Source organism: Podarcis gaigeae, assembly GCF_964106915.1.
Source record: "Podarcis gaigeae genome assembly, chromosome: 10".
Classification (NCBI taxonomy): Eukaryota; Metazoa; Chordata; class Lepidosauria; order Squamata; family Lacertidae; genus Podarcis; species Podarcis gaigeae.
The window spans coordinates 66,756,355-66,783,216 of record NC_139686.1 but is presented as its reverse complement, the minus strand read 5'-3'; the positions used below and the strand labels follow the sequence as shown (position 1 = coordinate 66,783,216).

The 26,862-nt window shown below is 45.8% G+C and overlaps 1 protein-coding gene across 1 annotated transcript in view; it reads left to right on the top strand.

Annotated features, from left to right (window-relative positions):
• The first annotated feature begins 2,599 nt into the window (after positions 1–2,599).
• The window catches only part of LOC310826478 (sucrase-isomaltase, intestinal-like), a 101,732-nt gene continuing 77,469 nt past the window's right edge, over positions 2,600–26,862 (top strand). Inside the window, exons 1-4 of the mRNA XM_083701439.1 lie at positions 2,600–2,719; positions 9,598–9,685; positions 11,474–11,576; positions 13,247–13,395. Of these exons, the coding sequence (XP_083557565.1) occupies positions 2,674–2,719; positions 9,598–9,685; positions 11,474–11,576; positions 13,247–13,395 (386 nt within the window). The 5' untranslated portion in view covers positions 2,600–2,673. The remainder of the gene's footprint in view (positions 2,720–9,597; positions 9,686–11,473; positions 11,577–13,246; positions 13,396–26,862) is intronic.

The following is a 26,862-nucleotide window of genomic DNA, read 5'->3' as shown; positions in this document are numbered from 1 at the left end:
CCTATTTCCCCTTGCTTTTGTAATCTGGAGTTCCAGACCCAGAAAAACACACGCCCTCCCTCGCAACAGGAAACACTCAGACTGTTTATGAGCCACAGATTGAACTAAATATCCATTCGGTTCCACAGCTCTGTAGGCCTTGTCTTCAGCACCTCTGATCCACAACCCCACCGTACCAAATAAGATGAAACCTATGCTGCTCAGAGATTGGGGTGCAGGTAACAAAATTTACACAGGAATAGATCACATATAGGGACGCGGGTGGCGCTGTGGGTTAAACCACAGAGCCTAGGACTTGCCGATCAGAAGGTCAGCGGTTCGAATCCCCGTGACGGGGTGAGCTCCTGTTGCTCGGTCCCTGCTCCTGCCAACCTAGCAGTTCGAAAGCAAGTCAAAGTGCAAGTAGATAAATAGGTACCGCTCCAGCGGGAAGGTAAACGACATTTCCGTGTGCTGCTCTGGTTTGCCAGAAGCGGCTTAGTCATGCTGGCCACATGACCTGGAAGGTGTACGCCGGCTCCCTCGGCCAATAAAGTGAGATGAGTGCCGCAAGCCCAGAGTCGGTCACGACTGGACCTAATGGTCAGGGGTCCCTTTACCTTTATCTTTAGATCACATATGAGACAAAGCGGCTCTTCAAGTACCCAGGTAAGTGATGGAGTAGGCTCCTGGGACTAAAAGGTAAAGGTAAAGGTACCCCTGCCCGTATGGGCCAGTCTTGACAGACTCTGGGGTTGTGCGCCCATCTCCCTTAAGAGGCCAGGGGCCAGCGCTGTCCGGAGACACTTCCGGGTCACGTGGCCAGCGTGACATCGCTGCTCTGGCGAGCCAGAGCCGCACACGGAAACACCGTTTACCTTCCCGCTGGTAAGCGGTCCCTATTTATCTACTTGCACCCAGAGGTGCTTTCGAACTGCTAGGTTGGCAGGCGCTGGGACTGAGCAGCGGGAGCGCACCCCGCCGCAGGGATTCGAACCGCCGACCTTTCAATCGGCAAGTCCTAGGCGCTGAGGCTTTAACCCACAGCGCCACCTGCGTCCCCAGGCTCCTGGGACTACCCCCCCAAAAAAAAAAATCAGTTGAGCCCTTCAGGCATTCTGGTCAAATCCGCAAAAGCCCACAGGGCTCCTTGCTTGTGGAATGCTCTCCCCAGGGAGGATCGCCTGACCCATGGGTCAGCAAGGTTTACCTCGCCTGGGCCAGTTCCCTCCAGTGGAGATCCCTCTGTGGGCCAGGTTGCGCTCGTGCATGAGCGCATGCACCTGCGATTTCCGGCGTCTGCGCATGTGAAGATGCGATTTCCAGTGCTGCGGAAGTGAGTCCCCGCACTGCGCTGTGCTGCGCAGGTTTAGCACAGCGCATGGGGACCGTCTGAGTGGGCAGCTCAGTTCAGGAGTGGCTCGTGGGCTGGTTAAAAGACCCCCTTGGGCCGCTTGTGGCCCGTGGGCCTTAGGTTGCCTATTCCTGGCCTGACCCCTTCATTACATTGCTTTATCTTTTAGGCAAAAACATTTCTCTTCTTCCAGGCCTTTAGCTAATGAAACAATCTATGACCTTTGAAACTCTGTGGGGTGGGTATTGTTTTTGTTGTTATGGTATGTGTTTTTTTGTTCTTATATTGAGACCCCTGGGTATAGGGCGGTATATCAACAACAACAACTGTCCTGTTACCTTTGGATGATGGTGGCGTAGAAATTTAATAATAATAAATAAAAAGAATAAGGCATCAGGCCTACTCTTCTGGCTCTGACCCAATAACACCACATCACCAGGGACCACCCCGAGGTTTCAGGTTAGGGCCCTGATATCTCAAGGTCCAGGATATTCCTGACCTGGAAACCCCTTTTCAAGTGTTTGAAAGGAAAACTCAAAGAGAACATTGAATGCCTGCCCTCTGCTGCCCGCTATTCCTGCCCTATCCACCTCCATCATGCATTGAAAGCCCTCGCTTTGGAAAGGAGAATGAGGCTCAAGCAGGGTCTCCCATGAAGATGACAGAGGCCAAGCCAGTGGCTCTTCCTTCTGATAGGTGATGCTATTTTGAAATCTAGAATCGGGGCAGGGTTAAATAGCATTTGCCACATTTGGTTTCCTGGCAGGTGATATTCAGAGGCACACTGCCTCCCGCAGAGCCATCGTGCTTAGTAGCCCTTCATAGCCTAATCTTCCACGAAAAAGCCCATAACATCTTTTTCCTGCTTCTATAAAAATTCTTGCAGCATCATTTTCTAAAAGGAAAGGTGGAGCTTTGACTTTAGATCCATGATCCCCTGTGATAAAAGACTGTAAAGATCTCCGTAATGTATTGTGGGGTGCAAAATAGTAGGGAGAGTGTTAATTAAAGTGATTTAAGAGGAGTAGGATCATTCCCCTATCTCTGTGGTCAAATGCACGTGTTAAACTTCAAATCTATGCCCACATTGGCCTTGTAGCTTCTGTTACATAAGCAACTCTTCCCCCTTCTTTTCCTGAAGACAGCATTTTTTGATTACAAATAAATTTGCAACTTGTCTTCCCTTCAACCTTACATAACCTGCAAATAAGGTTATTTTTCCCCTTATCAAAGTAACAAATATTTGCAGTGTGTCAGCTTGCAGATAACTCTGTGTGCCCTGCTAGATCTTACTTATAAAAGGCCATTGTCCAAGGAGCTTGTGTTATATCTATTCAACCATGGAGAGAAATAAGAAGCTTCATTTTTTAGCTCTTGCTCTTGCAGGTAAGATAGAATTTTATAGTTGGATAGCAGTATATTGGAAGGTGTTTCATACTGCGTCAGTCCATTGCTCTATCTAGCTCCCTATTGTCTAGACCAGGGATTCCCAAACTTGGGTCTCCAGCTGTTTTGGGACTACAATTCTCATCACTCTTGACCACTGGCCCTGCTAGCTAGGGATGATGGGAGTTGTAGTCCAAAAACAGCTGGAGACCCAAGTTTGGGGTTTCCTGGTCTAGACAAAGTGGCAGTGGTCCTCCAAGGTTATATGACCCTTTGCCAATCGGATGCCCTCCCATCAACCTCAGTTTGGGGCCAATGGAATTGGTCACCCCAAACATCCTTTGCTACCTTCACAGGTGCAGTTCTCTATTTAAGTCAAATGTGCCTTGGGGTTATGGAACAAAAAGACACTTTAAAAAAATTGTAGTAGGTGCCTGTAAAGGTGAACTGCGGTAGAAAAGTTGTCCAGATTCATTTGTGTTTCCCTTGATAAAAGACTTTCTTTATAATGCATCTATAATGCAGCTACCCCTTTTCTTGTTCTTGGATTGTGTTCAACAGCTGTTATTGATTCTTCATTCATTCAACCGTATATGTATCTTACCCTTCCAATGCATTCCCTTTTTTTGGAGCAGTTTGTTGTTGTTGTTTAGTCATTTAGTCGTGTCCAACTTTTCGTGACCCCATGGACCAGAGCACGCCAGGCACTCCTGTCTTCCACTGCCTCCTGCAGTTTGGTCAAACTCATCCTGGTAACTTCGAGAACACTGTCCAACCATCTTGTCCTCTGTCGTCCCCTTCTCCTTGTGCCCTCCATCTTTCCCAACATCAGGGTCTTTTCCAGGGAGTCTTCTCTTCCCATGAGGTGCCCAAAATATTGGAGCCTCAGCTTCAGGGTCTGTCCTTCCAGTGAGCACTCAGGGTTGATTTCTTTAAGAATGGATAGGTTTGATCTTCTTGCAGTCCATGGGACTCTCAAGAGTCTCCTCCAGCACCATAATTCAAAAGCATCAATTCTTCGGCGATCAGTCTTCTTTATGGTCCAGTTCTCACTTCCATACATCACTACTGGGTAAACCTTAGCTTTAACTATACGGACCTTTGTTGGCAAGGTGATGTCTCTGCTTTTTAAGATGCTGTCTAGGTTTGTCATTGCTTGGAGCAGTTTACAATAGTCCAAAGTGCTGTGATCCATAAGAACAATATACAAACAGTCTGAGGAGACAGAAATTCAAAGATTCCCAGAAAAGAAACCCTCATCTGCCTAATATGACAAAAGCTTGCTGGAACAGGAAAGCTTTCACCAGGCAGTAAAGGTAAAGGTAAAGGTACCCCTGCCCGTACGGGCCAGTCTTGACAGACTCTGGGGTTGTGCGCCCATCTCACTCAAGAGGCCAGGGGCCAGCGCTGTCCGGAGACAATCTGGTGCAACCACCAAGAAGGCCCATGCTCTTGTCCCAGTCAGTCAGGCATCCTGCACAGCTGGGACATAGAGGAAGGTGTTTTGGCAGTAGCAGGCTGGTTACAGGTACTGGAAAAGGCAGTCTTATCTTGGCTCAAGCCATTGATCTGAGAGGGTGTCTTCCTCCTTCGATCATAAGTAGCAAAATAGTTCAAAACAGAACCAAAGAAAGGGGAGAAGATACTGGAAAGGAGGAATGCTTTTTGATAAATTAACTGGCAGTCTTTCGGTTCAAACGCGTTCCATAGTGGCTTCTTTGTCTCTTTACAAATAAGACCCTGCAGGTTCTTTGAAAAGGATGGTTTCTGAGCAATTTGTAAAGAAACATGCCCTTGAAGAAGGCGCTTTTGCAAATTTTGCAGGCAATTTTAACAATAAACATGTACCCATTCCAGCATCTTTGAGATACACTTCCACATTTTTGTTTACATCATTGGATGCTTCCTGTTTTGGAAGATTTTCCTTTCAGCAAAACAGTTCCCCACACAACATGCTTTAGGTTGTAGCTCTTCTTTAGGAACAACCGGGCTGGTTTCAGCTGGAAAACGGCAGCAATTCTGCCAGCTGTCTGCTAAAGCAGGTAAAATACAAGATCCCTCTTCTCTCAATTCCTGTGACGGTGCCTTCCCGTTCTCCCCCAAAATGGGTGGCCAAATATTGGCTTTGGCATGTGGTTATTCTTACCAGCAGGCTATAAAGAATGTCAGTCACCCACGTGGAAAACCAATACTGGCAGCATCTGCTTTCCTCAAAATGAGAGATTTTTTTAAAAGCCACCAGTGGGCAGCACAAGCTTTTGCTAAGGGGTTTTTAAATCGTTTTTATTATTAATTCTAAGACCTTCTGTGCGAGTTCAGATCTAGAATTAAAATGCTTCCCTTCTCTGGAGATTGCGTGGGATTACGTATTTATTTATTCAAAGGGGAGAAAGCGTATGGGATACGATCTCATTCAAAATGTTTCTGTTTGAAAAGTGGAATACAATGAACAGTATTCTTAAGGCCTGGCGGGATTAAGCATTATTCTAAGCATGCCATAGAACAGTCCCCAAAGCAAACCAGGTCCCCGCTGTAGCGCAATTGCCAGAATTGTGGCAGCACAATATGCAGATTGTGCTTATCAAGTGTTTTCATGGCACTTTAAATATCGGTACATGATGTCCCCGTAAACTTCAATATTTAAAAGGCCACGAACATTCTTGGCATCAGGTCACCAAAGAAAAGAAAGAATTTCTGGGGGTGGTCCGGGAGAAACTGTTACACCTCATATTGAGGGAACTCGGAAATCTTGACAGGGTGGACTGGAAAGATAATAGTTGCAATTTGCTCAACAAATTCAAGGTACTTTTAATTCTGCAGCACGTGTTTGTTTTGGGGGGGGCTGCGAACGTGCATGGACTTGAGCTATATCTCTCTAAAGTTCACCATTACTCCGTGGAATTAGGAAGCATTTTCAGAATGCCAGAAGTCTCAAAATTGTTTCAAAAGGCAATGGGATTGTGACCCGTCAAATAGCGCTAGGTGGAAATATGTAGACCATGGGTAGGCAAACTAAGACCCGAGAGCCGGATCCAGCTCAATCGCCTTCTCAATCCGGCCCGCGGACGGTCCGGGAATCAGTGTGTTTTTACATGAGTAGAATGTGCCCTTTTATTTAAGATGCATCTCTAGGTTATTTGTGGGGCTTGCCTGGTGTTTTTACATGAGTAGAATGTGTGCTTTTATTTAAAATGCACCTCTGGGTTATTTGTGGGGCATAGGAATTTGTTTTCCATCCAAAAAAAATATAGTCGCCCCCCCCACAAGGTCTGAGGGACAGTGGACCGGCCCCCTGCTGAAAAAGTTTGCTAACCCCTGATGGACACCTACAACATGGAGATCTGCTAGAGCAGGAATGGGGAATATTTGGACCTGCCAGACACGAATTAGACACGAATTCCCATTGGCCCCACTCAGCTTGGCAAAGTATACAATGAGAGTTAAGTCAGAGATCTGTGTCCTACTGCTCTGCACACAGTAGCATGCGGTCAGTGAACTGGGGGACTAGGCTAGTCTTCTAAATGTTCCCAGTGAATTAGGGTATTAAGGTATTAAAGTCTGGAGCCTCCTTCCCAAAGCTCAGGCAGCTTCTGCCTAACTTAGGGAGGAAAGAGTGATCCTCACATGCACGATGTTGTAGCGTCACCACCACCCCAGTCGCTCTCTCAAGTTGGTCTTCTGGCCCTAATTGTTTCCCTAGGAAAAATTTCACCGGACGCCACTGACTGTACAATAGTGCCATCCCTACAACTTAGTTATATTAGGTGCATCTGAAAAGGAGCACAAACTTCTGTACATTCAGAAGTGGGCCAGATCCTAAGTCAGTGTTCATGGAAATGCAGCCTTAGGTATCATCTCCTCTTCCACTTATCTTGCTTGGTGTCAAAAATGAACCCATGGTGGACTCTGGGGGAAGCAGATTGGAGTAGACAGTAAGAGCAAAGGATTGGCCGGGAGTGATTGTCTAATTAATAGCTACTCAAAGGTCAGGAACTAGGAAACAAGGGTGATCAGGCCAGGGCCCAGGGGACAGACTTTTTTCCCCAGTAAGCAAGGCCAGCTCAAGAAATTTAGTTGCCTGAGGCGAAGGACAAGTTGTGCATACCCCCAATTAGAAGCCAATTGGACTGGTAGTTGAAGCTTTCTCCAATACTAGTGAGGGCAGCAGGATAGTGTGTGTGGGGAGGCAGGTCCCCATCTCATTATCTGCCGCCTGAGGCAGCTACCTCACTCTGCCAGCCCTGCCAATGGGTGTTCGGTGCTAACTGAGCCCTTAAAAACTCCCTGGGTGTGGCTTACCCCTTCCAGGCCCTGTGGAAGAAGTAAGTCAGACCTAGGGAATATACAGAAAAATAGAGAAAATGGTGAGCAGGCTTGTTGGCATGTGAGGCCCATCGGGGCGAGAACACTGCGTCTTCACTGGCGACTGGCCCAGGGGCTCACTGGCCTGCCCTGTTTCATGGGTTGTTTCTGGTTTGGAGGGTTCTAGGTTTCTGGGGTTGGGCTCAGTGTCAAGATCCAGATGTAGGATTTGGGCTGCTGTACCTCTTGACTCAGTTGGCTTCTGCCAACTGTCAGTCACTGGGACCATGACCCCCAAGTTCATAAATTACACTCTGGTGGGTAGCTAGGTGCAAAGTAGCCCCTCCTATTGGGACTTTTTTCCAGCCAGAACTTGCTGGAACTCCGACACCTCTCAGGTGGACGCCATTGCCATTCTAAGGGAACAAGAGGTGTTTGTGGTGAGTTCCGGCACCTTCTTTTCCAGAAGAATAGCGCTGCCTATTATAAACCCATGGGAGTCATACATATACTATAGAAGTGGATTAACTAGTTCCCAATACATTAACTGAAGAGTCATCATGACCAGAAAGATCTCTTGGTTGGATCTGTGAATGTTGCTTCATTCCCACAATGGTTTATTGTGTGACTTAACCTTCCTGCAGCTTTGACATGCTTCTCATAAGAAAAGAGCCTCGCTTCGGAGATGGATTCAATCACTGATATACTGTTAAATTAAATGGGGATAATTACGTTGAATTGTAATTTGGGAGCCAGCAATTAATATTTCCAGAAGCTTTAGTCAAAAGTGAAAGGCTCTGTGCAGTGGGATTTTAATTGACTTTATACAATGTTTGGGGCAACAGCAACTTCTTATTAACATTCATTCTTAGGAAGGAACTAATCTTGCATACTCCACCTTATGTAATTTATTTCTGAGTGGCATTTGTGAACATCACCCTAAAGAGGGCAATAGACAAATGATACTGAGTTGGTATTATGACAATGGAGAGGGAAGGTTGCTATGAATGGCACCTACATTGGAGGGGCACTCCCTCTCTTCTTCACGTTGACCAAAGATGTCTCAGAAGCTCTTAGGTCACATCCAAACCATACATTTAAATTGCTTCTATGCTACTGCCTCTGCTCCTGAGCCCCTGACATCCACTATGACAGTCTGTCCTGATCCCCTGGCCTACCTGCCAGCCAGACAGCATGCCAAGACCAAGTCCAAAATCCGAGGGTCCCTCAACATCCGCACAGTTCACAGTCCAAGATCCGAAGCTGAAGGTCAGAAAACGAGGTTTAGGGTCGATCCAAGTCCCAAGTCAGGATGCAGTCCAGCATCAAGACTGAAGTAGAAACCTGTGGAGGTTCAGGAGTATTCAACACAAGGTCCCTCAATTAATAATACAGTGGTACCTCGGGTTACATACGCTTCAGGTTACATACGCTTCAGGTTACAGAGTCCGCTAACCCAGAAATAGTACCTCGGGTTAAGAACTTTCCTTCAGGATGAGAACAGAAATCGTGCGGCGGCAGCAGGAGGCCCCATTAGCTAAAGTGGTGCTTCAGGTTAAGAACAGTTTTAGGTTAAGAACAGACCTCCAGAACGAATTAAGTACTTAACCCGAGGTACCACTGTAATAATATAAATAATAAATTATTTTTATTATTTATACCCTGCCCATCTGGCTGGGTTTCCTAGCCACTCTGGGCAGCTCCCAACATAATATTAAAAACACTATAAAACATCAAACATTTTAAAAAAACTTCCCTAAACAGAGCTGCCTTCTAAAAGTCAGAAAGTTGTTTATTTCCTTGCAGTGGCATAGCATGGGGGGTGCATGGGGGGCCGGCCGCACCGGGCGCAACATCTGGGGGTTAGGGTTAGGGGGTGCAAATCCACGGGTTAGGGGGCGCAAATTACTTGCCTTGCCCCGGGTGCTGACAACCCACGCTACGCCACTGTTTCCTTGACCTCTGATAGGGCATTCCACAGGTCGGATGCCACCACCGAGAAGGCCCTCGGAACTGCCAGGGAACTGCCAGAAGGCCTTTGGAGCTGGGCCTCATTTCTTTCTTTCTTTCTTTCTTTCTTTCTTTCTTTCTTTCTTTCTTTCTTTCTTTCTTTCTCTCTCTCTCTCTCTCTCTCTCTCTTTCTTTCTAAATTTATTTATTTGGTTTTTCAGATTAAAAATTTGCAGTCACATGTCCAACATACAGCATAAAAACAAGATTCCAAAGAATCTCCAGGACTTCCCTCCTCCCCTTTGTGGGTCCCATTGTTAATCATTTCCTCCTGCATCTTTTATAATAATCCAAATCTTTTACCTCTCTATTGTGTCCAAAATTCACCATTAAACTACAAGTGATATTCCAATCCTACTGATGATTTTAACTGTTTACAATGGTCTTTAAATAAGCTATAATTTTTCCCTGTTCCTTATTAAAATTTTGTTATTGGCCCAGAGATGGAAAGAAGATAAAGTCCCTACCAGAAAAGAATGGCAGATAAAGCTAAAATGGCTAAAATGACTGGAAGAATTAGAAATCAGGGAGATTGTATCCATTAATTTTTATTTCTCCCCTCTTAGTTTTAAGCCAGGCTTGCACTGCAAGGGAAGATGGACTGTATGGTTACTCTCTGACCCGAAAACCAGAGAAGACAGAGAAAGGCTGGAGGTAAATGGCAGCTTTTGTTATTCCTCTCCACCCCAGTTCTTTGTGTATTTAATATTTTGTACACTGACAACACTTTTCTGATGTCTCTTGATTTTTCCTCAAATGTAAAGCCTTGCTTGATTGTGAAGGAGCCATATGCTTTGCAAATAGATGTGGATTGTTTACTGCTGAAAACAATGTAAAGAGCAACAGAAAAGTGCAACGATTGTGCATATGGCGCAATGCATGAGCAAAGATAAAAGATAGCTAAAGCGTGTTCTCCTTCACGGAGAGCACATGTTGCGGTGGGGGCCGCCAGGACACTCCAAAGTTGGGGGCGGGCTAATTGACCGTTGGCCACTGATGCGATTGGGGCTTCCCTTGTTGTTGGGAAGAAGTTAATGTTGCCATTTGTTGATTGACAGCCAGAAATGCTAAAACGTCTTGCACGAGGCTAGGGCTTCCTCTTTTCACCCGTACATCAGATTGCCCATCCCTCCCTCCCTAGAATAGGGTTGTTCGCTTTGACCTTGCTATGCCTGTCCTGGGGTCGTCTGCTTTGGGGCAGGGATCTGGTAGGAATTTTGTCCATCTGGCTGATTGGCTGGGGCCATTTGGTTTTTGCCTACTGCGTAGCAAATCATCACAACTTGTAAAGGTAGCCACTACCGAGAAGGCCTCACACTATATCAAGGGGATACTCCCTGATATTGAAAAGAATAAGTCAATCTTTGCTCATGTGGAGTTCACGGTCGCATCTACACAGCTATAAAAAAAAAACCACTCTGAAAAATAACCGCTTTAAAGCTCACAATGGAAAATTCCATGGAGTTCCAATTTCGACTCCACAGCGCCATCTGGTGTCACATTGTTATAACACATTTATAACGTTTTATTTTTACTAATGTAGCTGAGTCCATGCATGTAGTCTAAGATCCTTTGTGGAAAGGGTGCTTGTGACACCTGCTAATGGAAGAGGGGTAGGCAAAGTGTGCTGATTCCTCTTTCCTTCTGTCCCCGCACCCTCAATCTGCTCTGGGACATTGTGGAACCATATGGAGTAGCACAGGAGAGGGAGATTAGGCAAATATTCCCTCTCTCCTTCTATCAGAAGGAGCCTCTCCTGGATCAGAGGTGCTTCCCTTCATGGTAAAACTCCTTCTATGAGCAGAAGGGTATCTTAGGATCCAGTCCTGAGTGTCTGGAGAGTAGAAACCATTATTTTAATAACAAACTATGGAGCCTGGCTCAGGGCATAAGAATTGATTTGATTTTCGCAAATGGAATTGCAACGCAATGGTTCTGAATCAATAAAACTGTTCACTGGACGGGAACAAGATGACATAAAGTTGGATTTAATTACCACAAACTGAATCACAATGCAATTATTCTGGATGAATAAAGGGTTCACTAGATGGGACAAAGAGTAATAATGGACATTTATGTCCCAGATGCCTTCTCTGCCAGTCGACCTGTGTGGCCATGTGGCATTTTATTGAATTATAAGGCCTTGATTGTAGAATTTTGATCCTGATTTAGCTGATCCAGATTAAAATCCCAACCGAGTCATGGATCCATTTCCTTGCGTCTCCATGTAAACTATAAAACACTTTGCAGAAATGTCATAAAGCGGTGGGTAATATTCTTTCGATGGGATATATTTAGATACATGAACTGATCACTAGAGTGAGATTTTGGAGATCTATGCTTACCGAATGTTCAGAGAACAAAATATTTTTCACTCCTTGCTGACTGCTCATAGAAACAGACAATATAGTATGAAGATAAATGGCTGTGTGTCTTTTCCAGGGTGGCTCTGTCAAGACGTGGAAAAGCTTCCCTCTACGGAAATGACATTCCTCAACTTGCGTTGGATGTGGAGTTTCAGACAGAGGACAGAGTCAGGTTTAAGGTGAGTGAAAGAGAAAGCAAGCAAGGAAAGAAGTTGGTCAGCTATAATAATAATAATAATAATAATAATAATAATAATAATAATAATAATTTATTTGTACCCCGCCCTTCTGGCTGGGTTTCCCCAGCCACTCTGGGCGGATCCATAGAAACCAAAAATACACTAAAATATCACACATTAAAAACTTCCCTGAACAGGGCTGCCTTAAGATGTCTTCTGAATGTCAGGTAGTTATTTATCACTTTGACATCTGATGGGAGGGCGTTCCACAGGGCGGGCGCCACTACCGAGAAGGCCCTCTGCCTGGTTCCCTGTAACCTCACTTCTCGCAATGAGGGAACAGCCAGAAGCTGTGGCATAGCGTGGTTTGTCAGCACCCGGGGCAAGGCAAGTAATTTGCGCCCCCTAACCCATGGATTTGCGCCCCCTAACCCTAACCCCCAGATGTTGCGCCCGGTGCGGCCGGGGCCCCCCTGCACCCCCCACGCTACGCCACTGGCCAGAAGGCCCTTGGCACTGGACCTCAGCGTCCGGGCAGAATGATGGGAGTGGAGACACTCCTTCAGGTATACTGGGCCGAGGCCATTTAGGGCTTTAAAGGTCAATACCAGCACTTTGAATTGTGCTCGGAAACATACTGGGAGCCAGTGTAGGTGTGATGGTCTGGGAATCCGATTCAGATGTTGAACCGGAGGAATCCCAGCCTGCACAGGAGTCCCCGCCTCCAGGGCCGGCTGAACTGGGGCAGGGCCTTGATTCTGAAGCGCCTGCACCTGTGCCGGAGCAGGCACCAGGTGAATCCACTCTGGCTCCAGAGGTGGTTAAGGACTCAGTGCCTACAGGTGAGTCTCCCCCTGGGCCCAGTAACCCTTCAGCCTCTCCTGAACTGCAGAGGCTCAGGGCAGAGAGGCAAAGGGAACTGGTTTCTCCCAGGAGGAGTGCTCGCCTTAAGGCCAGGAGAGGCGGGTCTCCTGGGGGCCGGGGCCGCCCCTGGCCTCAGAGAAGATAAAGGCCAGTCAGCCCGGTCCCAGGTTGCGGGAGCAACGTCGTTGATGAGCTGTTTCGGCCAGCATCCAGTCCTGTTTCCCCCAGAGTTCCTGTCCTTGCCCAGCTTCCCTCTGTGGACCCCGCTTCGCCCGAGGAGGACTGTCTGCCAACCCTCAACCACCTCTGGAGCCAGAGTGGATTCACCTGGTGCCTGCTCCTGAGGATCCGGCACAGGTGCAGGCGCTTCAGAATCAAGGCCCTGCCCCAGTTCAGCCGGCCCTGGAGGCGGGGACTCCTGTGCAGGCTGGGATTCCTCCGGTTCAGCCTCTGAATCAGATTCCCAGGCCATCACAGTAGGTCTTTCAAGACCGGTGTTATGTAGTCTCGGCGGCTGCCCCCAGTCACCAGTCTAGCTGCCGCATTCTGGATTAGTTGTAGTTTCCGAGTCACCTTCAAAGGTAGCCCCACGTAGAGCGCATTGCAGTAGTCCAAGCGGGAGATAACTAGAGCATGCACCACTCTGGCGAGACAGTCTACGCGCAGGTAAGATCTCAGCCTGCGTACCAGGTGGAGTTGGTAGACAGATGCCCTGGATACAGAATTGACCTGCGCCTATCGTTTATGCACAGCCTACTGATAACTCGATGTTTATTTTGTATGTGTCTCTTCTTATTTGGAAATAGATCTATGACCCTAGCAACCAACGCTTCGAAGTTCCTCTCAAGATTGAATCCCCTCCTCTCGCTGCTGCTGACCCCAGCTACGACATTGAATTTGTCAACGATTTATCTCTTCGGTTTAAAATCATAAGGAAAGCCACAGGAACTGTGCTGTGAGTACAAGCTATATTAAGTTTGCTTGCTGGGGAGGAAAAAAAAAGAAAACAAGAAGTGATGGAACTGAGATGAGCACCATTTCTCATGCATTACAGCTTGGCTCAGCATGAAAGGAAAAGAAAAATGATCCTTTCTATCCTGAGTAGAAGTTCTGTTTGTCACAGAAATAGCAGGGAGCAAATTATTCCTTGTCTTCGCTGAAGGGATAAAATGCCAAGTGCACACATGCAGATGAAGAAATATTGAATGAGTATATTTTCTTTCCATAATCCCTAATCAGATGGGTGATTAGCTAATACTCTTCGCCCCTGTGCAGATAGGAGTTAGTGTTTTGTACTGAGTTGATCGGGGTCCAAAAGGCAGCAGTTTCATTGGTCCTAGAACAATAGGATTCAGAATGCAGCAGTCTGATTGGTCCATAGGAGCCACCCAATCTAGCTCCAGGTGGAAGTGAATCCGCAACCTGATTGGCCTACAGGTGAATCCCAGAACTAGCCAGTCACGTGGGGCCCATTGTGTAAATAATGTATATAAAGCAGACATTCTGGGGGAACTTCCATTCCTCCTCACCCTATGAGCTGAATAAAGAGCATGAAATCCACTCTTGACTCCGAGCACATTTCAGTTAGTTTAAGACTTCTTCAGGAAAAGGCACGTTATATGTGTCCAGATCTTCACATGTAATGATCACACTGTATCTACCGCGCTTCATATTCATGTAGCCATAGCCAGTCTCACCTTTTGGTCATGCATACATGCGATGAAATGGGTGATCATCATATGTTATAATCTACATGTAGGATGGCATTTATTCTCACATGAAATCTGCGTAGGAAATTGAGAATGTATGAAGAGGCCCTGAGACAAGGATAAGATTGTCTGCTAGGTTTGGGGCATCTGGTTCTGGTTTCTGAAATGTGGATTTAATGGCATTTGCCAGCTTTACGAAAAGAGGAGACTGAGCAGTAGTTTAGAGGAAGCCAGAGGGCAGTCTTGGCTAATACGTTTATCGGCAGTAAAGCAAGATGCTTGGCTGCTTAACATTGCCTGGAAGGAGAAACAATATCAGGAAATCATGATTCCTTTCAGGGGCTTATGTAAGTTCTCTCAAAATCTGCTTCTCTTTCTTTCTTTCAATGGAGAATTAATTTTCAAGGTGATGCTTGGTTAGTTGCTTTTACCAAAAGAGGATGTGTTGAATGAAACATTAGCGTGGGAAAAAGGCTAGCAGGGATTTCATATAACATGTTCAGACAGGAGGGGGGAAGGCATAGACAGTGCCAGGGGGAGGCAGGGGGGCTGTTAAAAACACACACCCCGCAAGTCGCTCTCCTTCCACTTATTCCGCCCCCGTTTCTGAACTCCTGTTTATTAACAAGTGCATTTTATTTTTCTTTCTCAATTTTCACCCACTTAGAAATATACCATATTTTTTGCTCTATAAGACTCATTTTTCCCCTCCTAAAAAGTAAGGGGAAATGTGTGTGCGTCTTTTGGAGCGAATGCAGGCTGCGCAGCTATCACAGAACAGCAGGCTGCTTTCACTGCACAGCGATCCCTCTTGCTGTTCTGGCTTCTGAGATTCAGAATATATTTTTTCTTGTTTTCCTCCTCCAAAAACTAGGTGCGTCTTGTGGTCTGGTGCGTCTTACAGAGCGAAAAATATGGTACTTTGACCCCTCAAACTCCCCTCTGCCATTTTTCCATGGCATGAAAGACAGAGCCAATCAGTCTTGATTTCAGGGTCTCAGCCCAACTGAACTGCACTCTTCTTCATTTCATTTTTTGTGTGAAATAAAAATCCTTGCTCCTTGCATTCATTGGTTCCTCTGTTCAAACTGGACCTTGTTGTTCCCCTCAAAAAACTTGCACTAGCCGGGCGAAGAGGAGAGGGGCAAGGGGATGTTCTTTATGCCATCTTAGAATCATGTCCGCCCAACTTATACTAGCAGTGTGGCTATTCCCATACTGTAGTTGCATAGCTGTCAACTTACAGATTTGAAAATAAGGGACCAGCAGCCTCGAAGATAAGGGAACAGCAGCCAAAATAAGGGATTTTCCGGGAACAGGTATATTCAACTTCTGAGCCCCTCTGAGCCAAAGGCAGAAAGCCCAGCCAGCAGCCAAATGAAGCCTCATCAATAAGGGACAGCAGCGGGACATGGCGCTAGGATAAGGGACTGTCCCGCCAAATAAGGGACACTTGACAGCTATGTGTATTTGTTTGACTGGCATTTATTCTTCTTGTTTGGTTTCTGCCTTTTCTTTCCTCCCTTGAAATCACTGGGACTGAAACTCTCAGTCTACACCCATAAGCATGCAATTAACTCATGCTTTATAAGGAAGGGAGTCCCACTAGACCAAGTGGGATTTTCTTCTTAGTGTGCAAGTTTAGGACTGTCCTGCCTTTCTCATTTGTTTTCTGTGGGGCTTAGGCATGCCCGGCTACCGCCACGCGCATATTTGCACTGGCAAACTCTGCTACACCGAAAAGAGTGGAGTTAATATAGTCGGCTTATCAGAAAGCCAAGCCGGGGTTTACAAAGGGATGTGCCCCGATTGCTTAACATTAAATGAACATCCGTACAGTGGTACCTCAGGTTACAGACGCTTCAGGTTACAGACGCTTCAGCTTACAGTCTCCGCTAACCCAGAAATAGTACCTCGGGTTAAGAACTTGCTTCAGGATGAGAACAGAAATCGTGCTCCGGTGGCGCAGCAGCAGCAGGAGGCCCCATTAGCTAAAGTGGTGCTTCAGGTTAAGAACAGTTTCAGGTTAAGAACGGACCTCTGGAACAAATTAAGTACTGTACAGAACTGTCAAGTTGGAAGGGACCACAGACCACAATGGTAATCTAGTCCATCCCTCTGCAATGCAGGAATCTATCGCCCAACATTGAGCTTGAATTCGCAGCGCTGAGGTTAAGAGTTTCTCGCTCCACCAACTGAACTATCTATGTCACCGCTAAAACAATTACCGTATAATCTGTAAAACACCTAAAGTAGAGTTGTACCTCGGGTTAAGTACTTAATTTGTTCCGGAGGTCCATTCTTAAACTGAAACTGTTCTTAACCTGAAGCACCACTTTAGCTAATGGGGCCTCCTGCTGCCGCCACGCCGTCAGAGCCCAATTTCTGGGTTAGTGGAGTGTGTATTTAACCTGAAGCGTATGTAACCTGAGGTACCACTGCAATAGGCTGAGCAGCACAATTGCAGCAGATGTCTTATTACAGGACTCGCAAAGTACTACAGCTAATCTACAAAACAATATTGTCAGCATGAACAAAATTGCATCCAGAAAATAAACTGAGTGCTGCTGAATTCGTGCACAAATTCTCCCCACCCTGATGACCCATAATCTTTCACTCTGCTCAGTTCGTTCTTGTTTGCATTGTTCCCTGGCTCAGGAAAGACCCAGGCAGTAGCAACCAGGGGGTTTCTCCCAGTTTCCAAACACAACATGCCATCTACATGGCTACATTGGCTGCTACCAGAACCATGTTCTGCAGGCCAGGCACCACTGTGCCTCTTAGTAAAACGCCATCCTAACAGGTATATTGAGACCTAAGAAGAATCAGGTGGGTGAGGTGGGTGTGAAATGTCAAGTGTAAGGTTAAAAAATAAAAATAAAAATAATTCTAAGCCAAGGCAAACTTTTCCTGGCAGGAATTAGAAAACAGTGGAGAGGAATATTTAGATAGGATCTCTCTGTGTGTGTTTTCCAGCCAGGGGTTTCAAAATTAAAGCAAATTTTTTTGATAAATGTATGAAAAAGTAGGTGGTCATTGGGGCTTGCAGAAGAGCTTGTGGCAGGAAAAAGGGCTTTAATTAATATGCCAGAAAACTGACACACACACACACACACACACACAGAGAGAGAGAGAGAGAGAGAGAGAGAGAGAGAGAGAATGTGTAACCAGCTGCAGCAGTGCAAGGCCAGTTGTTTGCCAATAAAGAAAGGGACCAATTTTGCATCTTTGAAAATAAAATATTGCTCAAAGCAATCAATAAGCTGCAAATGAGGCCGGCGGGCAGTTTTTCCAGCTGCATTTGAATGTCTGAATAGATGATAAATTGTGTCTAGAGAGCAACACAAAATCCTTCTGTACCTGCTGTATAATTTGAGGGCCCCTAAAGAAGCTCTGCCATTGCTCTGAGTCACCTCTGAGTTCCCAGACCTTTTTGTACCTTTTATCTCTGTCAAGCAGGCTTTATATTTTTGCATAACCTTGCCCCAAAAGCCCTAATGCACCTCCCTATCCCACAATTTTTCTGGCATAATTCAGGTAAACCCATTCCAAGGGATGCTGTTGACATAGCGACATGTAAGTATTTATATCCAGGGTTAAATCACCTCCCTGCCTTTTCTATACTATAATCACTGCAATAAGTAATACGACGCTTTACTTACTGTACCACAGAGATTTAACAAAGACTGGCTAATTTCCATAGATAAATGGGTTAGACAGAATAAATATGCTTTTGACAGTGATATTAGGTGCTTTGCTCAGTTCATGATCTGGCTGGGAAGCAGCTATCAAGATTTTCCCCCAGGCCAGCATGGCTGCCCACCTCGTAGCAATTGTCACAACTCAGCGGTTTAGGCATTGGGTGAGTCTTTGGTAGAGGGGAGGTTGTAGCCCAGGTTTTCCCAAACTTGGGTCTCCAGCTGTTTTTGGACTACAACTCCCATCATCCCTAGCTAGCAGGACCAATGGTCTCGGATGATGGGAACTGTAGTCCAAAACAGTTGAAGACCCAAGTTTGGGAGACATTGCTGTAGCCTCTGTCAGCTCCTCCAGGTTTCGGGGGTATCCTCTTAAAGGGATCCAGTGGGAATTGCTTCTGTCTGGAAGCCTAGCCGGGAGTGGGGGCCATAGCACTCCTCAAAGGGGCCCCTACTTGCCATGTGTCATAGGCCCCTCATTCACTCCTGGGTTGACCCCATCTGGTATACCCCAGCAGATGTGTTGGTATCTCAATGGTTATATTAATGGCCTATGCCAAACCTCTGCATCTGTAGGCAATAAAGTTGTGGCCTGATTTGACCCAAAATACTGCTTATTGGGGCACGAATGGCACTGTTGGTTAAACCACAGAGCCTAGGACTTGCCGATCGGAAGGTCGGCGGTTCAAATCCCCGTGACGGAATGAGCTCCCATTGCTCGGTCCCTGCTCCTACCAACCTAGCAGTTCGAAAGCATGTCAAAGTGCAAGTAGATAAATAGGTACCGCTCCAGCGGGAAGGTAAACGCCGTTTCCGTGCGCTGCTTTGGTTCACCAGAAGCGGCTTAGTCATGCTGGCCACATGACCTGGAAGCTGTACGCCGGCTCCCTCGGCCAATAAAGCGAGATGAGCGCCACAACCCCAGAGTCGGCCATGACTGGACCAAATGGTCAGGGGTCCCTTTACCTTTACTGCTTATTAGGGTGACAGTCATGGGGGCTGCTGGGGGTGGGGGGGTCACGCAAATGTGCTTTGTCTGGCTACTATATTGCTATGTTCTGTATCTAAGTGAAAAATCCTGATGGGGAGTTTTTAAATGTCAGACTTGCAGGAGAAAAAGAAGCAGCATATTGAATGGGGACAAGTTAGCCTAGGGGGGGAGTATACATTCTTGATTGCTGTTTACATTATACTCAGCATTTCAGCTCCTGCAGAGAGATTGTTTGCAGTGACCAAAATGCATGAGCATCAGATAGTGTTCGTAGGGGTTAATAGGCCAAGACTTTGTCAGAGGAGCTAAGTAGGCAAGGCTGCGATGTTAAATTGGGTGGACATCAAGGGATGACCTCTTGCAAACGCGGTGGTTACGTAGTAAGGACGGACGTCAGTGAAATACTCTACACATGAACAATTTTTTCCAAACCTTGACAGCACCAGGTGTTAGGTGAAAAACAGAGATTAGATGCACAGCTTCTGTGCAACTGATTCTTACAATACTTATGTGCAGAATGCCTCAACCCCAGGGCTGTATCCAAGGTTAGTTCTGCTCAAGGAAGATGCATCAAAATTAATGGAAGTGAATAACTCAGGTTCGTTAATTTCAATGGGTTTACTCTGAGCATAACTTTGCCACCTTCACGGAAGGTCCTTGTGGTAACTTCAGGGAAGCCCCAGGAACCCTAGTCTACGTGTTTTCCTTCCGTTGCTCACAGTTGCATGCTGCAATGGCACTGGGAGCATGCAATGGCACTGGGAACATGTTTTTATGCAGGGTACCGCTTAGAGCTTTTAAAAGTAATAAGCAGCTCGTAGCTGCTTTTAAATAAATGCACACATGGATACTGTGTGGACCAACCCTTAGCTCTGATGAACTGAGTGAAACTGAGTAGAAGACTATGAATCACAGGGATGGGGAAATAGAGTGTGTGAATTCAACAGTGCTGAGTTTGTATTTGGCTGTTAGTTTGTTAAGATTCTTCTGTGGGTTATGAGTGCTGTAATGCTTTGGGAATTTTATAACGATTAGCCTTTTATATAGTTGTTCTGGGATTTTCTGCATGAAAGGCAGATGTTCTATAGCATTCCCCACATTGAGTGCATTGGCGCTGTGGTGGTGTAAACCACTGAGCCTAGGGCTTGCCGATCGGAAGGTCAGCGGTTCGAATCCCTGCGGCGGGGTGAGCTCCCGTTGCTCAGTCCCAGCTCCTGCCAACCTAATGTAGCACCCTGCTTGTGGTTAACGCTTAGCTGGAATGAAATATTCAACGCAGCAATAGAGAAATTAAAATAATAATTTATTTGTCAGACAAATAAATGAGAGGCTCAGTGGTATATGGTTACCAAGCTCTGGCCTGGCCTCCTGCCATTCTGGCCAGCACTTATATTTCCTTAATCCAGCCCCCTTGCTCCTCCTGTGGCTGCCTCTATCCAATCAGCCTGGTTGAAATTCCTATTGGCTGTTTGCTAGAACCAATCACAAAAGATACACCCACTTCCTTCTGTCCTTATAAGGGAGACAAAGAGCTATATATAAATGACAAATAAGTAATAATATATCTTACATGGAATCTTAATTACCAGCTCACCTCTTGCCCTCCTTGCCCTATTGCCTTCTAAAACAAATGGTTAATCTTACATTTTTATCTTCAAGGATCTTGAGTTCACATCAACATTGAAAGATTTCCTTCTTTTGAGGGTCTTTTAAACAAATGCCTGACAACTATATATCAAGAGTGTTCGATGGCGTCTCCTGTCTGGCAGGAGGCTGGGCTCATTTGCCCCTCTGGTCTCCTATTGCAATATGACTCTATGAAATAAGAATCTAGCATTTCTTAAATCCTTTGCATAATTACATTTAAGCCAATATATTTAAGCTAATATATTTCATACATTATCATAGGTAGCCTCTTAAAAGAATAAAGCTTCTCAAAGTAAAAAGGAAGGAACTCAGTAAAAACAGCTTTTAAAAAGAAGCCTCTTCAGTTTACACCCCCCCCTTTCACCCTCCTTTCCAGCCTCAAAATAAAATAGAAAGAAGCTTCTTCTCCAGCCAAGCCAGTTGCCTTTCCCACATTTAACCTTTTTAACTCTCTCAGTTTAAGAAAAAGAAACAGCTTTAAAAGATTTCCTTAAAATGCTCTCTTTTTCTGCCAGCTAGATGCCTCTCCATTGCTCTTGGCCTTTTTAACCTTAGGAAGAAGATATGGCTCATTTTACTGGGAGGCACATGGTATCATTTTACTATTTGCCCATTCCTAATTGTGTTTTGCAATCTGCAAGGTCAGTTGTCTGTAATTCCCCCTTTTTTATGACTTTGAGAATTGTTTTTTCTGCTATAAATCAGGGGGCCCCTTTGTCTTAGGAGGATAACATTGCCAAGGCCTTTTCTAAGCAGCTGGTCTTTTGCCTGGCATGAAACATTTGAAAATCTTTTTAAGCTCATTTTAAATACAAGCCTTGATAAAATATAGAAGCTCTGATAAAAAATGCAGGCTTATGACTAGATGCCTCATTCCCCCCTTTCAAGCTCAAGGACCTTCATCCCAAGTGTCCTTGATAGCTTGACCTTCATCATATTCCTGAGGTAAAGCTCTGTATAGGGCCATGATATGAGGTAGAGTTTCATTTGAAACCATCTTGCTAATTGTACTTCTAAAACATGAAATGATACATGGCATCATACATAAAACCAATACTACTACTGTCAAGAAAAACAAGCAAGACAATAGTATCCCTTTGAGTCCTGCGACATTAGGTAACCAATTGGTGAGCCATCCCATATCCCATCCTTCCCATGTTTGTACTGGGACATGTGCTATATTCTCCATCTTTGTGGCCAACACACGGATTGCCTCACCATTATCAGAAATGTTAAAGCAACAGGCATTCCCTGTCAAGTTCAAGACTCCACATAGGCCTCCCTGCCTGGCAAGTACATAATCCATTCCCATTTTCAGCTGCAAAATGGCGGCTCTACTTTCATCCAACTGTTGTGCAATAAGTCTCAAACTCTGGGCCGTTGCATTGGTTACAAGTTCCACTACTGCTTGCAATCGAATTATTCTGTTTAGATTATAAATAGGATCCCGTGCCCCTTGTATGAGCTCACCAGGATTCCAGGAGGCAGGATCATAATAGGCTATAATGCGCTCTGGTGGCCAATCATCAGTATCGCTCCAACTTTGGGTACTTCCTCCTGCTATATGAGAAATATCAGCGTTTCTTCGTGTACGCTTGGCCGAACTAGTGGGCATAATCCACATTGGCGGTAATACCCATCCCAAGAAACAAGTCCCACTCCATTTGGAAGGGAGTTTCTTGTATGCCCATTCTCCACATATCCACCACAACCATCGAGTCTGAGGTTTTTGGTACGTGGAGTGCAGAAGGCGAAATATCAAAAGGGGTAGAGAGTTCACAGTGCAGTATGTTAGATTGCCTTTTTCTGTCACAGTTATGTTCCATACCACTTTCCATGCATGAATAAAAGGAGGTGCACAGGGCAAGGTATTCCGAGTTCGATAGGTAGTACCGTTTGCCCAGGTTTGACTATTCTTAATATAATCCCAAGTATGGTGACAATGAGAAGAGCCTATCATGGTAGGATCAGCTGCATCTGATGATTTATGCACACAGATTTCCCCTTGCACAGGTATAACTCGTATTGGTTTAGTTGAGTTCCATCCGGGGAAATTCTGTACTTCTGTTTGGTGTGGCATTTCGCTTACCATACCAATGGCACTTAATGGTATTGGTAATAAGGGCATACCTCCCTCTGAATCATCTGGCCCAAGAGAGCAAACAAGGCAATTAGTCCTATTTGCAACATTGGCTACCATCTCAGCTAAGCCTACCCACATATTGTGGTCATGGCGGAATCCATATTTAGCAAATTTGGTCAGATTCACGGACCCTTCCCCTTCCCAAGGGATCAGGATTAATAATAAAATCATGTTGATGTCTAGCATATGCATTCCTTCCACAAAAGATTACCTTATTGTGATAGCAAATAATTATTAGCCCCAATATAATTCCCCCAGTGACAGAAATGGGGAACCACCAAGACCAAAACATATATCCCGCGGATCCCCAATGAGTAATATCCCTTATAATTGTTCCACAAGGGGGCAGTCAATCAATTGTATAAGAGAATCTTCCCGTTCACAGTCGCTGGTTCAGACGCTCCTCAAGCTTCAGGCGTGCGCAGGTCAGCCAGCTTCCAGGTTGTGGCTGCAGCAGGCCGGTCGTCTAAATGTTGCCCGTGACCTAGCCCGTTCCCGGTAGGGCTAGATACAGGGGTTTTTGGAGAGAGTTAGTTTTAAAGGATTAGAGGGGTCACCTTTGCATGTCCAACTGCCTTCGGACTTCTTCAAACGAGAGTGATGAATCCAGGGGGTCACCTCAGCTACCTTCACCGCTGTTGGAGTAGAGAGCAAGACGGTGTAAGGTCCACGCCACTTAGGTGCAAGTGGATCGCGTTTCCACTCTTTCACCCATACGCTATCGCCAGCCTGGAACTGATGAATCGGCTCGGCAATGCTGCACGGCGTGCGTTCGAGGGCCCACCTGTTAAGAGAAACAAAAACACGGGAGAGAGATTGCACTTGTCCCTGTGTCACATAGTCTCCTATTTGTTTAAGGTCAGCTGGAATATCCTGAACAAAGGAGGGCGGTCTCCCATACAGGAGCTCAAAAGGTGACAACTTAAGTCTTTTTGTGGGTGCACACCGAACACGAAACAGTGTTATGGGTAACACATCTACCCATCCCAATCCCGTTTCCTGGGTTAATTTTGCCAATTGGGTTTTCAGAGTCCGATTCATTCTTTCAGTTTTCCCTGAACTCTGAGGCCTATATGCTGCATGCAGTCTCCATTTTACTTGTAGGACTCGACATACATCTTGTACTACTTGATCAATGAACGCTGGCCCATTATCACTTCCAATGCATCTAGGTAATCCAAACCTTGGGATCAATTCAGTGAGGAGTCTCTTAGTTACCTCTCGTGCTTTTTCAGTTCGGGTGGGAAAAGCTTCAACCCATCCGGTAAGAGTATCTACAAATACAAGGAGATACTTGAATCCCTTAGAAGGGACCAGCTCTGTGAAGTCCACAATTAGGCTTTCCATGGGGACGTATCCCACATGCTGAATTCCAGGAGGTTGTACTGGTCCCTGCCTGGGATTGTTTTTAGCACAAAGAACACATTTCTGTGAAATGCAAGTTGCTAATTGTGATAGATTAATAATATACAACTTCCGACTGAGACTCTCTCTGGTTGCAGTACCGCCAAGGTGAGTAGATTCATGATAATTTCTTACAATTGTGCCTGCTAGATGATGAGGTACATAAATCCTATTATCCGGCAGGATCATCCAACCGTCCTTCACAACCGCTCCTTCCTGTTCAGCCCACTTCCTCTCTTCTGGGGTATAGTGAGGTTTAACTTCTTCTGGAACTACCTCTGGTATGAGGGCTGCTATAAATCCTCCCACAGGCTTTTGGGCTGCCTCTCGGGCTGCTTTGTCAGCAGCATGATTTCCTCTGGTTATTGGATCCCTTCCTCGTCCATGACCTTTGCAGTGCATTACAGCAATCTGTTCTGGAGCCCATACTGCTTCTAACAGGATTTCTACTTCAGGTCCATATTTCAAGGCCTTCCCGTGGGCTCCTATTAGACCTCTTTCTTTCCATAGAGCTCCATGTGCATGCAGGGTTAAGAAGGCATATTTAGAATCAGTATAGATGTTTGCCTTACATCCGGCTGCCAATTGCAGAGCTCTAGTTAAGCCTATAAGTTCAGCTTTTTGTGCTGAGGTGCCAGCAGGCAAAGCTTCAGCTTCCACAACTTCCTCATTGGTGACCACAGCATATCCTGCTCGTCTGGCACCTTCATGCAGGTAACTGCTACCATCAGTATAATATACAACATCTGGATTTTTCAATGGCTCATCTTTCAGATCAGGTCTACTGGAATAAACTTCATCCATTATTTGGAGACAATCATGTGATTCTTCATCATCTACCTCTGGTAGGGGCAGCAAAGTCGCTGGATTGAGCATATTCACTACTCGTAGATGAATCCTGGGATTTTCACACAATAGGCCTTGGTATCTAGCCATCCTTGGGTTCGTTAGCCAATAACTACCCTTATATTCCATGAGTGTCAGAACAGCATGAGGTACATTCACATACATTGTCTGGCCGAAGGTAAATTTATCAGCTTCTTTGACAAGGCTTGCAGTGGCCGCTACTGCCCTTAGGCATGGAGGCCATCCTTTTGCTACTGAGTCCAATTGTTTAGACAAATAAGCTACTGGACGGTTCCAACTTCCTAGTCTCTGGGTCAGGACTGCAGCTGCAATCCCATTCTGTTCATGTACATACAGCTGAAAGGGTTTTTCCGAATTAGGCAATCCAAGGGCTGGTGCCTCCATAAGTCGTTGTTTGATAACTAAAAAGGCTTGTTTCTGCTCAGGTCCCCATACGAAGGGGTCCTTTTCTGCACCTCGAGTGCTTTCATGTAAGGGCTTGGCCAGACTGCTGAAATCAGGTATCCATAGTCTACAAAACCCTGCTGTTCCCAGGAATCCCCTAAGTTGTTTTCTTGTGGTAGGTTCCTTGATAAGGCAAATAGCTTCTTTCCTCTCTGGTCTCAATGCTCGTTGTTGGTGTGAGATGTCAAAGCCCAAATATTTGACCTTTTCTAAACATAACTGTGCCTTTTTCTGGGAAACTCGGTAGCCAGCTTCCCAGAGCAAGTGGAGCAGTTCCTCTGTCCCTTCTTTACAGGTATTAAAATCCTTTGCCGCTAGTATAAGATCATCTACATATTGCAGAACCACCTTTTCTCCCGGTATTGAGGGGTAACTTGTTAGATCCCTCGCCAAGGCAGTGCCAAATAAAGTTGGGGAATTTTTGAATCCCTGGGGCAATCTTGTCCAGGTTAGCTGGCCTTTTGTTCCTGTCAAAGGGTCTTCCCACTGGAAGGCAAATATAGGTTGGCTCTGTGGTGCCAGCCGGCAACAGAAGAATGCATCTTTCAAGTCCAATACAGTAAAAAATGTTGCTTCTGGTGGGATCAAACTCAGCAAGGTATATGGGTTTGGTACATTTGGGTGCAAGGTCTCGATAGCCTGGTTTACGAGCCTCAAGTCCTGTACTGGCCTGTATTCATCTGTCCCAGGTTTTCGAACAGGCAAAAGGGGTGTGTTCCATTCTGATTGGCAGGGCTTAAGCAGACCATATTTTAATAGGCGGTCCAAATGTTTCTGGATGCCCTCTGCTGCTCGCCGGGGTAAGGGATATTGCTTTACAGATACAGGGGTAGCCATAGGTTTTAGGGTTACTACAATTGGAGCTATATTCTTAGCCATTCCTGGTGGGCTATTTTCGGCCCATACTCCTGGTGGCACCTGTAGAGTTCGGAGGAGCTTGTTTAATTCTGTATCCAATGTGGGTTGGACTTGCAAGGCTGACATTAGGCGCCATGATTGTTCCTTAGGTACTGAGAGGGTAATTATTCCTGCTGCTTTTGATGGCAGTTTCATTTCTGGACCTCGAGGAGTGAAGGTGATTTGGGCCTGCAATTTGGACAGCATATCTCTGCCTAAGAGAGGTATTGGACACTCAGGTATATACAAAAACTGATGGGTTAAACGATGTCCCCCAATCTGGCATTCCAAAGGTTGGAGGAAAGACCTCTTAGCTGACTGTCCAGTGGCACTTTTAATGACTACACTTTTGGATGCCTTTTTCTGCAATAGTTCTGGGAGTACTGAGTATTCAGCCCCAGTATCTATCATAAAGTCTATTAAATGGCTCCCTAATTGAATCGTGACCGTGGGCTCCTGGAAGCCTAACTTTATGGAGTCCGGTCGTTCCTAGTCTTGAGTAAAATCCTCTTCTGCCAGTCCAATGAAATTGTCTCTATTCCGTCCCTGTCCTGGTCTCTGATATCTTCCATCTCGGATCATTCCCCGTCCCCGTCCCTGGTTTCTTGGGCCGGAGCCTGGG